This window comes from Eschrichtius robustus, chromosome 9 (genome assembly GCF_028021215.1).
Source record: "Eschrichtius robustus isolate mEscRob2 chromosome 9, mEscRob2.pri, whole genome shotgun sequence".
Taxonomy (NCBI): Eukaryota; Metazoa; Chordata; class Mammalia; order Artiodactyla; family Eschrichtiidae; genus Eschrichtius; species Eschrichtius robustus.
The window spans coordinates 25,865,946-25,882,965 of NC_090832.1; the positions used below are offsets into that span (position 1 = coordinate 25,865,946).

General features: G+C 47.0%; 1 protein-coding gene across 1 annotated transcript; it reads right to left on the reverse strand.

Annotated features, from left to right (window-relative positions):
• Positions 1-11,463: 11,463 nt before the first annotated feature.
• Positions 11,464-16,801, reverse strand: HEBP2 (heme binding protein 2). Its single transcript, XM_068550950.1, has 4 exons — positions 16,662-16,801; positions 15,961-16,096; positions 15,053-15,233; positions 11,464-12,011 (listed from the first exon to the last, which is right to left on the reverse strand). Exons 1-4 carry the CDS (start codon positions 16,758-16,760, stop codon positions 11,813-11,815), a joined length of 615 nt encoding a protein of 204 aa, XP_068407051.1. The 5' UTR covers positions 16,761-16,801; the 3' UTR covers positions 11,464-11,812.
• Between the last annotated feature and the right edge of the window lie 219 nt (positions 16,802-17,020).

Below are 17,020 nucleotides of genomic sequence, written 5' to 3' on the forward strand. Positions count from 1 at the left end.
TGTTTATATTGCTGGGATGCCATCATGAAATGGGTACAATAGGATAATTTCGCAGACATGAGGATATTGTTGGGCGGGTAGGGGGAAGGAGGGTCTTTCGAATAAAACATGGACCCGATTCTTGAGGTTCTGTAATAAGCTATTCAGTTACTATAACATAGTTTCTTTCAGTGAGCTGCCCTAAACTGCCTTCCACACAGGCCAGCCTTTATTCACAGAACAAGAACTAGAGCAATCTGTAGTCACTTGTTCAGCACTGAAAAAAAAGCCCTTTGTTAAATACTTCTCATGTGCTAGGTAAGGAAGAGGGAGTTCTAACATAGAGAAATGTGGATGAGAGATCATTAAGGTGCTTCAAACCTGGTGAAGAAGACATACAGTGAACTGTCAGAGTAGACGAAAAGGAAGAACCCTGGGCAGACGTTGCTGCGCGCCCTCCCGCACCATGTGAGTTCCCCTTTACCAACAGAACACCTGGTCAGTCAGCCAGTGCAATGGGGAACTCTGGGGAAAAGATCACTTACCTAAGGAGTCCTGTGGTGGACAGAAACAGCTAGGTCCTTTACCACTGTCCCGCTTGGTCTTCGGCAAGAGACTAGCAATGCACCAAGTAACATACTAGTACCACCCACCCCACCAGCTCCCACAATCCAAAGGGCCATGTGGCACGGTTTTGGCCAGTGAGACTGGCAACAGTCTAGGAGTTTCCAAGAGAGTTGCTTTCCTTATGTAGGTGCCATCCCCTTCCTCCTTTTATCTCTAGAATGGGTGGGAGGCTGGAGGAGGAACAGTACTCTTGCAACCTTTGAGGCACCAATAAGGACGGAAGAAGCCACATGTTGTGGAAGGCGGAGGAGAAAGGAGCCTGGTCCATTGATGACATCCAGAGTCACTGCACCAGCCTCAGGCTGTCTACCTCCAGACCCACTGGGTAAGTCATTTGTCACCTGCTTTGCAGTTGAGTGATACTGTTCTCAGAGGAAGATAAGAGAGGGATTGGCTATGGTGAACCTGAGCCAAGAGTGTACGAATGAGGAGGATTTTGCCGAACAGGGGAAGTTGGCAAACGAAAGACACTCCAAACGGAGGGGATAGCATGAGCAGAGGCACAGAAGCAAAGTGTTTAGAGGAAACCAAGGAGCTAAAATAGGAAGTCTCTAGAAAAACAAAGTGGGACATGAGACTGGAAAGGTCATCTCAGGCAAGAATGTAGAGGGCCTGGGATGTCATCCCAGATAATTTGGGTTATGTTTGTAGTACTGGGAAACAATGAAGGTTTTTAAGAAGGGGAATGATGTGACCTGCCTTGGGTCTTAGCCTTTTCTCAAGCTACTCCCTCCCTTGGTAACTGCGTCTAATCCCATAGCGTTACATTAATGTAATATATACCCGTCACTCCTGAGTGTCTCCTGTCCTGACTTCGTCCATGAGCTCCAGTATATCAGTTGCCTACTCAGAATCTGCATTTAGAGGTGTTTTAAACTTAAATATATCCAAGCCTTTATCAATGGGCATTACCATTCACACAGTGGCGGCTCAGGCCCCAAGTCTAGGCTCATCCTTATGGCCTCTCTTTTCACCCCACGTCTAAACCAGAAGCAAGTCATGTCAACCATATTGCCAAAATATATCACAAATCCAATCACTTCTCACCAGTTCCACTGCCACCTCTCAGGTCCAAACTATTATCTCTTGACCAGACTACTGCAGAAGCCTCCCAACTGGTCTTCTTCCCTTTATCATGCATCTTCAACCACCCTCAATTCACCTTACAAAATCTGCTTTTAAAAACAGTTCAAGCACTCCCCTGCTTGAAACGCTGCAAAGACTAGATGTTACAATTGGAATAGGCTTCTAACTTCTAGCTGTGGCCTGCAAGGCCTTTAAGATCTGCCACTGTTCCCCTCACTCAAAAGGTTCACCTCATTCTTCTTTCTGTGCCCTGATAGATGCTACTTCTGGACTTAGAGCCTTTATTTTAACTATTGAAAAGAAAGGTGCCTGTATTTCTACCCTGGTTTAGGTTCCTTAGGAAGTAGACACTGTAACACATTTGAAAGGAAAAGGGAGGAAAGAGAATGGGGCAGGCAGAGCTATCACCCTGCAGTACTGATCAGTCAGCTAGGTCCTTTATCAGTGTCTTGCTTGGTCTTTTGCAAGAGGCCACCCTGAGAAAGGTGTGCCCTCAATTTCCACAGCTTAGTGAAATCACTGACCACTTATCCTGCCTGCCTTGAGAAATAGCATGGCCTCAGCTTGAAAGCTAAGGTGGACCTTTTGAAGCCAATAGTTGGAAGCTGTCAGCCAAGCACACTTCTTGCAGCTGGATGGCAAGTCTTTTCTTGAGGGGGGATATAATGGCACATCTCCATGCCTGCCACACCCCACCACTTGCACTGCTTGGATACAGTTCCCCATAAGCATGTGGAGAGCACCTCCTCCAGGGCTCTGGTGGACCTCTCTTCCTGAGGAGAGATTTAAAAAGAAGAATTTGATAGGACCAACTACAGAAGCTTCCAGCAAACAGTCTCCAGGATACAAGTGTTACTCATCATCCCCCACCTCCACTCTAAATTCCTTTCACCCTCAACTATCACCTCTGTTGGGCTTGGGGCTTTCCCGATGGTGTGAACCAAGCCCTCATTCCAGAGTGTTCTGAAATCCTGGGAGCCAGGGTAGCTGTACTTGCCTGTGGATACACAATCGGGGAAGGAGTACAAAGGGTGCCCCAAGTGGGCCCTGTAGTTCCCCACGTCATGCAACTGTAGGCTTGCCTACAGTTCAGGGTCAATTACCCCTGACAAGACGGTGACTCTTCTTGCCTGCCGGTCCCTGGATACAAAGAGACCCGAGTGCCCAGCTGGCAGCAATAGGTTGAAGTTCAATGGAACCCTTGCTATGTTGCCACTGGAGAGTGTACACCTCTGAGAACAAGGACCTCTGGCTCTGCAGAGCCCAGAGTTGTGGGGTGGAAAGTCCTACATCCCTAGTGGTTCACTGGGAGTGATTGATGATAAGTGAGGTCACTCCTCCTTCTACCCCTTGGTTCCCAGATCCACGTGTCCTTCCTATTATAGACACAGCACCATGTAGGTTCTCTGATTTAGTAAGTGTACTGTGTTTGGGAGATGGCGCCCCATCTTGGCAGGGTATTGCAGCCAACCAGGCAGTAAAGCAAGTCATTCCAATATTCTATCAGGCCAGCAGCTTCTAGGTGGTGCAGTATGTCAGAGAACCAGTGGATCCTGCAGCCATGAGCTAACTCTCCCTGATTGGATATTATGATGTGTAGATCACACACTCTGTAAATCCACGTCAGCGGATCAGAGACTTTGTAAGTTTCTAGACTGTGGTGCTGGGCAAGGCCCTGTGAGCAGGAAAGAAAGCTGCATACCCAGAATAGGTGTTAACCCTCGTGCCAATGAATTGCTGGCCCTGCCAGGAACGAATGAGTCTAATATGCTCAACTTGGTATCAAATGACAAGTCAGGCTTCCGACAGCCTTACCAGGGTCTCAGCATTGGTATGTAGTGCTGGCAGGTTGGACATTCAGATTCAGCAGTATCTAGGTTGGCCTTGGTAAGTGGGAGTCTGTATTTTTGGGGGGGTCCATGCATAGCCTCCATCTTTGCCACCACGGCCACTATATTTGTGTGCCCATTGTACCAGCCCTGGGGTGGGCGCCAACAAGAGCTAATACCAACGGGCAAAGTCATTTCGTCTACTTGGTTGTTTAGTGCCTCTTCCAGTGGGTACTTTCCAGGGGGCCTTAACATACGATACGGTTTTTCAGGTTCTGTGCCTGTTCCCAGATGTCTAACCATAGGCCTCTACCCGCAGACCTTGTCTCAATCCCATTCTTTTTCTTTTCGAACTCCTGACGAGTTGGCCAAGCCATTGGCCACTGCCAAGATTCCATATATATTTCAACTTTTCTCTCTCACGAAGTGAGTGACCAGGTCCATCACCAAAAATTCTGCCCTTTTTTTTTTTGCAGAAATATTGCAGAAGATTTTTTTCCTCGAAGCTTTCTTTCGATGTCACCCCTGAATGAGGGTGTAATGCAACGGCTGTCCATCTCCAGCTTGGGCCCACATAGTAAGCCAACTCACTGACAAAAAAGCAAGCTCAAGTCCCTGCCCCCCACCCGCTTCAGCCCATCTTACAGGTCCCAACAGCCATAGGGAGGGAGCAACGTGGGGGCAACTGTAATGCCATGGGGATCTGGGCCTCCTGCTCATGTAGCTTGCTTGCCTGCTCCGCTCCTGCTCGTGATTGCTCCTCGAGGCATCGTTTCCATCTCACGATGGAACCGCTTAAGGTCCCACAGACCTTAGGACACGGTGGTTCTGACAAGGCCCAGCTAAGATGGGCAGCTCTGGATGTATCGTCACTTGGTGTCTCATGGGTCCATCTCTACCAGGGCCCAGCAGCACTCCAGAAGCTGCTTTTCAGAACGCATGCGGTTCTCTCCTGCACTTAGCGCAGCCCTGCTTCAGGACCCCAGGGACCTGCATTGTGATTCTCCGACTGGGTCTTATAAATTCCACACTGCAATTTTTTTCACCACTGACACCTCCAGTACCCTAGGGTCTGCCAGATTACATGGTCCAAGTTGCTGATTCCTTCATATCTACCACTTCTGGATCTGTTTTTAGTGATTGATTCCCCCCTAATTATGGGTCATATTTTTCTGTTTCTTTGCATATTTTTCTAGTAATTTTTTTATTGGATGGTGGGAACTGTGAATGTTAGGTTGCTTGTTGACAGATTTTACTGTATTCCTTTAAATAGTATTAGGCTTTATTCTGGTACACAGCCAAGTCTTTTGGAATTAGTTTGATCCTTTCAAGGCTTTTAAGCTTTGTTAGGGGAGCTCGAGAGAAGCCTTTGGTTTAGAGACAATTTAACCTCACTACGAACACCATACCCTTTTGAAAACTCTACCTGATGCCCCATGGCTTATGAGTTATTTCCACTCTTGCTAGTGGGAACAAAAGCTATTCCCAGCCCCAAATGTGATCTGTGACTCATTTGTTCTACTGCTTTCCAGTTGTTCATTTCTTGGCAGGGATAGTTTCTTCTTACACCTTCACAGATTAGTGCTCAGCCAAGACTCAGAGGGACTCGCTGCGGATCTACAGAGCGCTCTGTGTGTGTGTGTTCCTCCTCTCCTTTCTTCGGCCCAACAAATCCTAGCCACCTTGGCGTTCCGTAACACTGGTCCCTGTCTCCTCAACTCAGTGAGACCACTGGCCTCTGTTTGGCTTCCTCCCCCCTCCCCGCTTTGCTGCCTGGAAACTATACCTCCAAGCCATAAGCCTGAACACTCACTGGACTTCCCTTTCTTCCTCTTCTCTCAGAGATCACAGTGGTGTGCTGTGGACTTTCCACGTCTGGCTCCTGTTTCACCATCATGGCCAGAAATGGATGTTCATCTGGGGAGCTTTAAAGAGCATTGCTCAAGGGAGTACTGTTTTTACTTACCACCCTGGTTGAGGGAAAGGGGGTTTAGAGACTTACACTCTTACTTCACAGGTCAAGGAATCAGTGTGGGTTTATCCTACCTGCCAAGTACGTCTATCTTAATTATATATCCAGGGATTGGAGAAATAACAATGAGGGTTTGCAGACCCAGTGGACCCACTATAAGCCAAACTTTGACTAGTACTCTATTTTCTAACGTCCACATGCTCCCACTTTAAAATGGGAAGGGGAACTATGATGACACTTTGAGTTTCTGGGTATCAAATGTCAATTTGAATCCCCGCGTATCTGGATATTTTTCTTTCTCCAATGTGTAGCCACCTGAGTAAATGGCCATAGGACCTTTTGGAAAAATACTAGGGGACTCATTACCATATACACTGAACTACTTACTGCAGTGACCATTCCCCTAAGGGCCCAGTCATTTCTTCAGTCAATGGGTTTTGAGTCTGGAAACTGGGCAAGGGATCACAGTTTTGTGGGGTTTTTTTGGAGGTTACTTTTTTGGGGTGGGGGGAGGTGATCTCAGCCCCCTGCTTATCCATCCTTGATCTCTTTTGATTATATATAAAGAATTACCCTTATTGGTTACCCTCTCTATTTTGCCCCTAGGGATGCCATGTTCTATTAACTACCTCTGTAAGACTTCACAGGTCAGGCCCCCTTGGCTGCCATTTTGACCTTGGTGTTTAATATAATTTACGCACCCTTACTTTTGTGGTTAGCACTGCCGCCTGGGCTCTGCAAGGTCTTGTCATCACCCACATTGCTCTCAGCAAGCCAAGTTCCACCCCAGCCTTTCCAGCCAGCCCAACCTGCAGAGGAGATCGATGCTCACACCTTTCTCACCAGTGCATTCCCACTGGCCTTGGTAAATGATGCTCCTCTGGGCCTCCTCGTGGAACACAATGTCTATGGACTGAATTGTGCCCACCCCAGATTTATATGTTGAAGCCCTAGCACCCAAGGTGATGGTATTTGGAGATGGGCCTTTGGGAGATAATTAGGTTTAGGTGAGGTCATGAGAGTGGAGTCCCCAAGGTAGGATTAGTGTCCTTACGAGAAGAGAAAGAGACCAGAGCTTCCCTTCCCTCTCCATCACGTGAGGATACAGGAAGAAGATGGCTATTTACAAGCCAGGGAGTGGGCCCTCACCAGGCACTGATTTGGCCAGTACCTTGATCTTGGAATTCCCAGCCTTCCGAACTGTGAGAAATACGTTTCCCTTGTTGAAGCCACTCAGTCTATGGTATTCTGGTATAGCAGCCCAAACAGAGTATGACAAAAATCCTCCCATGGGCCTTGTTGCCGCCTATGATATACCTATTCCAGCATGCCCCTTCCGTGAGCCTTTTCAGTCCTTCCTCTATTACCTCTTCCATCAGCTCAGGCATTTCAACATTTCTATCACTGTTTCAGGCTACTAGGATCATCCCTAAAGCAGTGAGTTTGCTGTATCCCCTGGAGTTCTACTCATGGTGTTAACTCCTGTATCCAGAGCAATATCCCCAAGTCAGTAAGCTTCCTTTATCCAGTCTTGTGTCCTGGCACCTTTGGCTGAGCACCTTCAGAACCCAGTCCCCAGGTACTCTCCTGGCCCTGCCAGTACACGTTGGCCAGGCTATGCCGCAACCTTCGCACATCGTCCATCTCTCCCTTCATCAGGCCCAGCCTGGCCTCTGCCAGGTTATGCTGTGACTTCACCTTGGGTAAATGCCTGATAGTCGGGAGATGGGGTGGGCACAGCTCCTAGAGGCACCTGTTGCCTTATGGGGGAAAGACCTCTATATTGTCTTTCCTCGTATTAGGGCAGGAGGAGGGAGAGAGGGTAGTTCTAGCTCTTAATGGGGGGAAGGGTGGGCCTCTTCCACAGGCCCAGAATGTTCAGAAACTTCTAGGGAGTCAAAACTGCTGGGGGCATCCGCCAGATGTCCCCATTTCATGTTCCAGGTTTGGTCCTGACCGTGACATGGCAGATCGGGCTTGATTGAACATCTGTTGGTGGTTATTCCTTTTACCATCCAATCCTTATGCTGGCCTTCTGCATGAGGTGAGGACTTCTTAGCAAGCTATCAAAGAGGCTCTGGCCCTCACATGTAGTTTTACATTCTTTGTTAACTGACCTCGACTTTCCATCATCCACCTGCAGGACAACAATCCAACTCAGTAACAGCCATTCAAGTCTACTGTCCTTGTACTCATTATCCACCCCACTCCTAATTTTTGAAGCACCTGAATCATTCACCAGTCACTGCATTCCTTTTCACCAGTAAGCTATTCCATTTAAGGGATTAATAACTAGACAGCCTCGTGCCACGAGCTGTGTATGTACGGCCTGTCCACAGGGATGGGGAACTCATAACCAGCCAGGCAGTGCATGACCCAGGCCCCAAAATGCTGTCTTACTGCCCACAGTCTTGGGGCCACACAGATAACAGCTGTGCCAGTTCGATGCTGAGACAGAGTTGGGAGTACAAAAGATGTATGGTGATGTCATACCCATGAAAGGAAAAAGGAAACACAAGATTGGGCAGGGGAGCTGTCAGACTGCAACACAGATCTGACACTTTCTACGAGCCCGCCAGGGAGCTCTGGAGCAAAGACTGTTTATAGGAAGGGTCCTGAGTCGGACAGAAATGGCTAGGTCTTTGTACCACCAGCTTGCTCAGTCTTTGGCTGAAAGATGCCAGTAAAAAAAGCATGCCATCAGCTCCTCCTGCCTCGCTCCATTGTAGGCTAGGTATCTCCCTGAAAATAGTGTGTCCTTATCTTGAAATCTGCAGTGGATCCTGAAGAAAGTCACAGCTGGAGACATCGGCTAACCACACCCCTCACAGCCGGAGCGGTCTTTTCATGAAGGTGGATCTGAGTGGCATGTCCCCCCCCACCCCGCCGTGCTTGCCGGCCATGACTCCAAATCCCAGAAAAGATATGCCCATTCTTTGGCCACAATCAGAAATAAGTACCAGAAGTGATTGATGACAGCTTCGCTTCAGTAACCTCGCCTCTGAACCAGGCTCCTAAATCATGCTCATCAGCAGCGACCCCGCTCTGGTAACCGCACCTCCACAACTAAAGCTCAATCAGTTCCTAAGTGATTCTGAAAGTCCGCTAATCCTTGAACTCTGCACTTCCAGGAACTCTGTACAAGTCAGCGTTTTCTTTGTCCAGAGAGACTGTGTCCTGCAAGCACAGTGCAAGCTGCTCAGCAAGCAGTATGTGCAGCTTTGTTCTGGATACTGAAGGGGGCTTCTGCCTTTGACACGTCACCTCTTCTCAGAAGGCTTCCCCTGCCCCCAGGCTGTCATCTGAGTGGCTCCTTCTCATCATTCAGATCTCATGTGTCTCTTCCTCGGGAAGGCCTGGCCTGCCCACCCACGTGACAGCCACTGCAGTCCGCCCAGCCACACCCTATCCCACCGCCCCATTGGTATTTGCACTCTCTCTCGCTCTCTAGAACGTACACTCCACAAGGACAGGGGCCCTGCCTCTCCTGCTCACTGTTGTATTCTCAGCTGGAAGGTGGACTGAGTAGGAGAGGGGAAGACGTGATTGGATTTGATGGATACAGCCACTGATGGGGGCATTTCTGCCTGTCACCATAGCCCAGCGCCTGGAATAGAGTGTAGAGCCTGCGACCCAGGAGGGACTCCATAATGCTTCTTGAAGAATGAATGAAAATAAATGGCATTCCAGTGAAATATTTAGGAGGAAAAGCAAGATTTTTAGAGGGTTAAGTGATGACTAGAAAGGAATGAAGGAATGCACTCAGTTTAAAGAATTATTTTCAGGCTTTTAAAAACATGAAAAATTGACCTACACGTAGACTAACGTGGATGGGTCTGTGGGAAGCACGGTGGTGGTGCTGGAGGGGTGCTGCCCACCTTAAAACCCTGTCATGGTCCCTGAGATACCTCCTCACAGCCTAGAGCTCCAAGGAAGCCTCTGGACAACTCCTTCCAGGGAAACTGGATAATCAAGGCAAGGGAGAAATGGGAATTATTGTCCTATGTAAGGGTCTAGGGGGAACTAGGATTTTATTCTGGGGAGCAGGGAAGATCAGGCCACATCAGAGCCTGTTGGTAAGTAGAGTGATTGGAGCATGCTGGGAGGGAGAGCCTGAAGATGGGAGAAGGCCTAATTGATGGAGTGTGAATTAGACCAACAGGAAAGGTGGATGGTTTAGTCTCGGAAAGGAATCTAGACGTGAATTTCCTATTGATAAGAGAAGAAAAATCTCAATAGAAATGTTGAGGGATATTTTGTAGTCAGTGCCAGCCACATAATTAAAATACCTGATTCATTGCTGTGAGAAATACTCTCTGGTCTGGATTAATTGAGGGCTGAAAAATGTTTTAGTTTATGATTTATGGACCAGGAGGGGAAAATGGGATACCCTGGACTGAATAGTACAAAATCGCTTTTTTATGGAACATGTTTCAGATTACAACTAAATCTTGGCAATCAGACATATGCTTTTCTCATCTAAAATGGAAGTTACTGCATAAGAGATGTCTATTTTTGTAGGACTATGGAGTAAATATATAAATATTTACCTCATACCAGTTGAGGCGAGTACTGTGGACTTTCATCAGTAGGAGGGCTATAAGGTGACCCACAGCTGGTTTTGGTAAATGAGCTAAGAAAGAAATTTAATTTCTTTTTGGCAAACACAAAAATGCAAAGAATAAAAAAAATAATCAATGCAAGCAAATACCTTTGGAAAATAATTGCCTAAGACTTAAAAAATTATATCCATATAATAATTTCAAAACCAGAAACCTAGCTTGTTTTGTATCAAAAATTATAATCTAAAAGGTATCTCTGAGGGCATAATCATGTTGATTATGCATGCATGACATGCAGGAAGGACCCCTCAACACAGTTGTAGCCCACTGATGGCCTGAGAAAGCTGCACTCTAGAACACTGACTGCCAGTGGGTGCAGCGGTTAACAGCCTGGACCCAGGAGTCTGACTGCCTGGGATGGAATCGGCCTCTGCCCTTACGGCTCCAGCTGGGGGCAAGTTACCTTACATCTCCGTGCCTCAATGTCCTCATCTGTGAAATGGAGATGACACAGGGTGGCACACAGGGTTGTTCTGAGGGTCGACTGTGGGAATTCAGGTGAAATGCTTAGAAAGCTACACCTAGAAGGCAATCCATAAATGTTAGCTATGGAAACCACTAACTGTAGGTACGTTGGTCTAGTGTACCCAGGTTAGGGAGATTAATTTTAAGAGATACCGTATAATGCTGGGGCTGCAGGGACCTTGAGCATCATCCGGCCCCACCCTTTCATCCACTGGATACCCAAATCTGCCACATAAGTGATCACGTGCCTGCTTGAACACACGCAATGATAGAAACGGGAAGTAATGTCATTCGTGGGCAGCTTTACCTATTGGGAAGTCACTGAGCTCCAAGCTGCTTTTCTCCTTCGTGCCTACAACCATCGTCCACTAGGAGCCCACAGTAAAGCTATGACCTTCCCATGACAGGCTTCTAGATATCTGACTGACACTCTTCTCCAGGACAAGCGCGTTCCAATACAATTGGGTCCAAATTTCAACCTCTTTGATTTTGCAGCAAACCCGTCTTTGAATACTGAATCATTTTTATATACTGATTCAGTATATAAAAATACTGCATAAAATACTGCATAAAATGCTTTAAAAATTCAAGTGAATTTTAAAAGTCTATGTTTGTATACATTTCTTCAGAAAAAACATGCCTCTCTTGAGTATCAAAATAAAATAGGAAGTCCCTAACTTCATACATTTATTTTTTGTCATGGAATATTAGCAACACTTTTGAGTATTCTGAGAGCTTTTCTTGTGTGGTGGGAGCAGCGGGCAGGTAGGAAAGAGGGCTCAACAGAAAAAGTAACAGTGGCAGCTGCAAAAGACACTTTGATTTTTGGTTCCAACTGAACTTGAGTTCTCTAGGCTTGATGGCCTTGTAGTTCCACACAGGATAAACTTTAACATTTTTATTGATAATATCTGGAGGAGGTAACATCCAACTGACACAAATCCAAGTAGAAATAAGGCAACATGATTGTGATACAGTGAAGAAGGGGGAAGTAACATGACGTTTCCCTGGAGCCTCATAGAAATAAAGATCGATTTACATGTTTATAGAATACTGTCCCCTGTTATCTGTGTATCTAAAGCTTCAAGCATTAAAAAGGCACAGTGGAAATAAGCTCAATTCATAGTAGTACTCTCAGGTAGAGATACTAGACACATTTTGCTTATGGGTAATGTTGACGTCTATGTTAAACAGAAGTTTTGCCCCTGGCAATGGACCTTCCTCTCATTTTGTCATTCACTTTCTTTGGAGGGTTCTTTTTTCTGAATCAACCACACTTCATTTCTTCTATCAAGCAATTTGAAAGGACTGTTGTAGCCTGCGGTGTAGTAAACCTTTTCATCGAAAACTTTTCCTTCTTCCCTCAAAATGCTTGCTAATGTCAAGAGTTGTTCTTGATTCTTTTGGGCACTAGAGAATCCATCGAAAGACCTACAAAGGAGAAAGTAAATGACCATAAATGATTTTAATACTGATGTGAATGTCAGTCTAAGAAGAAAAGTGGGAGCTGATACAAGGAAACCTGGATGGAGCGTGGTTTCAAAGCTCCTCCCTCTTGGCAGCTGAACTGACTGTTCCCTTCCTCTGGTTCCCAGGCTCAGTGTGACCTCACACGCACTGAGGGGACCCAGGAGGAGGCAATACGTCCCAGCTGTTGGGCAGATTTGGAAGTTATGCCATCTTGTGCTCTAACTCTGTGCTTCTCAAGCTCTAATGTGCATGCAAGTCACCTGGGAAAACACAGGTTCAGGAGGTCTGGGCTGGGGCCCAAGAGCCTGCATTTCCAACAGTCTCCTGTACTGTTGATTCTCCTGGTCAGAGAGCCACAATGAATCCCCCTTAGCAGCCTCCCTTTAGTCTTTCCATTTTCTAGCGAACATTTCCCCTTTCTTTCTCTCCTTAGAAAAAGGGCAGGCACTGCATTAACAGATGAACATAAGTTTTGATCCTCTATGGAAGAGATGGACATTTTGGCAGCTCTATACAGTCTGAGAAAAGCTTTAACAGAGACAGAATCAAAGTGCTTGGGAACACTGAGGATATGATTACATCGGGGCAAGGTGTGTCTCTGAGTTGGGTCTGGAATGGAGGATAGTTTTGCTGGGCAGAGAAAGGGGAGGGATAAGAAAAGAACAAAAGTCCAGAAATACAAAGCAATTTCATAGTGAGGCATAAAATGAGGTCAGAAAGGTGAGTCAGAGCTGGAAGGAGGAACCTTGTACATCATCCTAAGGCCTTTTGAGATTATTCTAAAGGATGTTGGAAAAGCAGAAAAGTAACTTGATTAGATCTGGGTAAGAATATAGGCAGAGAGATGGAAACTAGATTGGAGAGAAGGGGCCAGTTAGGAGGTTGCTAAGAGGATGGGGATGAAAAGACAGTCAAAAGATTTGCATAAAAAGTGGGAAAATAGAAGTTTAAGTGTAGATTTTAAAGTATATAAACAAAAATACCCTGAGATTAAATCATGACAGCACACCGACCTAGCTGAGTTGCTGACATGTAAACGTGATGAATTTGAAGGCTGAGAATAGGAAAAACAGTCACAAAAACATTCCTAATATGCCTTCTTTAGCATAAGGTTTATTATCAATGTGCCAGTGGAAAAGATCATTCCTACCATTCTTCAGATAAGATGTAAGGTCTCAAGGGTACAAACCAGGCCTGTTCTGTTCAACAATGTCTACCAGGCACCTAGTCATTCCTGGCATGCAGTACCTTTTAAATCCCAGTTGAGTAAGTAGAGGAATCTGTGTATGCACATGTATATAAAATAAAACATTGAAGATAAATTGATAAAACTGTTCTATAATTTCCATCATGTTGACTGATGATGATAATTCTGAACCATGTGTTAGGAAACATTTCGGCTCCTAAATTTATTATTTATTTCCTTAAGGAATGTTCTGCCTAAAGGGAATCTGTTTCAGATTCCACTTCTTCCTTGAAATCAAATCTTGAGCCTCTTACTTAGAAATCATCTTCTGTCCTCTGAATACATGTTGTTCTACAATGATCTATCCATGGCTTTATTCAGGACACAGACATATACTGAGCCTCCCCACACACACCTGCCTCACCAGGAGCCGAAGGATACGGGCAGAGTTAACATGTTGCTATATTCTTGAGGAAGTTACAGTCTATCAGTAGGTCATTAGAATTTAGAATCATAGCACCGAGTGGCTGGCTGACTGGAGAAACTGAGGAAGGCATCACAGACAAGGTACCAATTGATCTAAGTCCTGAGGGATGAAAGTAGGCTCTCCAGGAAGAGAAGAAAGAGGGAGCCGGAGCTGGTAGTAATATCATGCTCATGTTCTAAGTATTTTAGGTAAATTAACTCATCTGATCTTCATGGCAACCCTGTGAGATAGTAGGTAGGTACTGTGATTAGACACATTTTACAGATGAGATTTTTGGCAAGGAAAGTCTCAGTAACTTGCCTAAGGTCAAAGGTACAGAGATGTGGAGGAACTCAGCCTACTCAGTGAAGGGCGGGAGGTGGGGGGAGTTGTCAGGGAGACAGGTTGGGCCGCGTGTTGCAGGTGATGCGTATACTGAACGGTCTGAATGTCACGCAGAAGCAAGAGGAAGCCAACAGATTTTTAAACACAGTAACAGGTTGGGGTTTTGTTGCTGTCGTTGTGAGAACGATCGGGGTTCCAGAGTGGAGGGCCAGGGAGAGGAGACTGGTGGGCAGAGAGAACAGCTGGGAGGCTCTTGAAGTGGAACCTGAGACTGAAAAACGGCGGAGTATCTGGTGAGTGTCAGGCACGTGCCGAGCACTGGGGTAGCAAAGAGGACTTAGCTGCGGTCCCTGTAAGGTGAGGGCCCGAGCAAGGAACAGTGGGGAGGAAGGGAACGGAATCACGACCCTTTCTGAGATGAATGGGCCAGATTCAGGGGCTGGTTATCAGGGCAGGGTGCGCTGCTGATGGCTACGACGGTCCTTGCTGGGGAGGCTGGCAGGCTGATTAGTCGCTTTACTGAGACAGGCATTGTAGGTCAGAGTAAGGAACCAGTAAACCAACCAACAGAGGCAGTCACTGCGGGAAGCAGCTGCCATCCTTTGGGCTGGGGGAACCAAGGGAAGAGTTTGAGGCTATCAGAAACTACGAGTTGAGAGGAGGGGTACCATGCATTGTTTTGAGGTATTTTTCTCCAAATTTAACTAGAGGGCAGGTAAGGACAGTCTTTTGCTTTTGTGGGGGAAGGTCCGGTGTATAATTTGTATTGCATCTTATCCGTGGAAGGTGTGCATCAGCCTTCTCATTAAATGTATTAGTTATTTCTTCTAAAGGACCCTTAGTAATGTATAAAACTAAGTCACTAGGAAAACACCACAAAATGCATTAGACCTGTGTTTATGGAAGGGGGAAAAGCATAGGAGCTAAGTTGCCCAGGAGCTAAACTATGAGTGCCCGCCAAGTAAAACCAACAGTCAGAAAGGCTATAAATTATCTACCACTTACCGTACAAACACCGTCATTTCAGCTCTGTCTTCAATGAAGACATCTGACTCTGAAGGCCTGGGGGGATCAGATTGCCGTTCAGAGGGGATATACAGGGAAATGGTAATGGTAGACTCGCTAAAAGGACCTGAACCGGGCTCCACGTAGCTTGTCACTGGAGCTGTCATCTTTATTTTCATCTCTGTGCCACAAAAAATATATATTTAAATGCAAAGGAGACCATGAAAGCAGATTTAGTGTATTTATGACCACATTTAAAAACTTATTTTTTGACCTGAGTTTCTTGATTTACTTGACATAAATATTAACCTTTAAGATAATTTTCATCTTAAAAAAAAAATAAGGGCAAAATGACAATTATCCACTGCCCACATTAAACACTTTCTGTATTTTTCATTAATAAATTCCATAGTTTTAGGGATAGAAGGGGAAATGAGAGATCACATAGTCCAGTTCATTCTTTACTTTTACAATTCAGAAACAGAGGTCCCATTGGCTAAGTGACCTGCTAAAACATAAATAGCATCAGAGCCAAACCAGAAGATATATCTTGACACCCTGGATCTTGTGTTCTTTGACCCTTGCTGCCTCCTAATGTCTCTTACCCTACCAGTCACCAAATTACCTCAAAGCATTAGCCATGAAAAGGCCTTAATGCTAGTTACACAGAGGCCCAGTTCATCCAGCAGAATCACAAACAAGGAGAACAGAGGCTAACAAGCACTGCCCAGTACTACACTCCTCTAGACGCCTCGGGTCCTGAGAAGAGTCCTCTTCAAACATTAAGTCTTTGATGATCTGGTTATTTTTCTATTCTAAAAGCTATTTATCTAATCAGCGAAGACTCAATAAGCCAGGGCACTCAAGCACAATACAGTGTGTATAATGACAAGGTAAAGTGCCTTCACCTTTCTCGTTTCTGCCTTGAATGTAGCTGTTCAGCCTTGTGAAGCCAGTCTGCATGGCCAAATCCCAGTCCGTAGACTCAACCGAAGTGCTGACCCACTTCGCAGGTCCGTAGCGTCGGATCTCATAACTTCCGGGCTAAGATGGAACAGGGGGAACTTGGGGAAGCAATTCTAAGAAGGCAGAGCGTGAGATGCAACAGTACAGGTACCTTGATCTCGGGTCCACCTGGGACGGCCAGCCCAGGGGCTGCGCTCCCCTGCACCGGGCAGGGCTTCCCAGCACCAGGCAGGGCTCCTCCCCCGCGGCTCCCATCTTTGGATTAGAGACGCCGGCGGCCTCTGCCCCACAAGCAGGGGTAGGGAGAGTCGGCTCAATTCGGGTTAAAAGCAAGCAACTGTTCCGCCCCCGCCCGGAGGGTCCCATCGCAGGTTTTGGGACGTGGTCCATTTTTTTTTTTTTTTTTTTTTTAACCGCAAAGAAAAGAAATTCTTTTGTGGCCAGTACGTGGGGGTAACTACGGCTTACCGACCGCATCTTCCCGTTTGTGCAGGAATGGAGCCAGGGACTCTGACCATTTTTAAAAATGTGCTTTTAAGTTAAACCTATGGGACCCTCCGGCCGCATTGAAGATCACCTCGAGGACAGCCCCACGCTCCCCACCCCCCGGCCCTCACCCTTCGCGCCCGCGGGTGGAGCCTACCTGGGGGCCTGCGTCCTCCGGGGCTTCCCAGCACGGCGTCTCCGCGAGGGTCTCCGAGGCCTCGGCTGCCCCGGGATCGGGCTCCAGCACCTCGGCCATGGGCGGCGCCGACGCTCCGAGAAAGAAGCCGGCGAGCTGCGCCGGAAGGGGGCCGTTCGGGACCGCCCCGCCTGCGTGTCCCCGAGTCCCCGCCCCGTAGACGCCCGGCCCTCTCTACACACTGCAGGAGCCCCGAGTCCGCAGGGCACTGCGGGGTCAAGGCCGGGAGGGGGCGCTGCGACCGCGATCCCACCCCGGGGCAGCTCTGGCCGGCCGCTCCCCTGCGGGTCCGCCAGGAGACCCGATGGCAGGCTCAGCTT

Bases quoted from the DNA above. Each gene is read 5' to 3' on its own strand.
- HEBP2 (XM_068550950.1), bottom strand. From the start codon at position 16,760: ATGGCCGAGGTGCTGGAGCCCGATCCCGGGGCAGCCGAGGCCTCGGAG. The intron at 16,097-16,661 runs GTAGGCTCCACC...GTTCCATCTTAG, and splicing joins CGGAGGACGCAGGCCCCCAG to CCCGGAAGTTATGAGATCCG. The intron at 12,012-15,052 runs GTAAGTGGTAGA...TCTCCTTTGTAG, and splicing joins GAAATGACGGTGTTTGTACG to GTCTTTCGATGGATTCTCTA.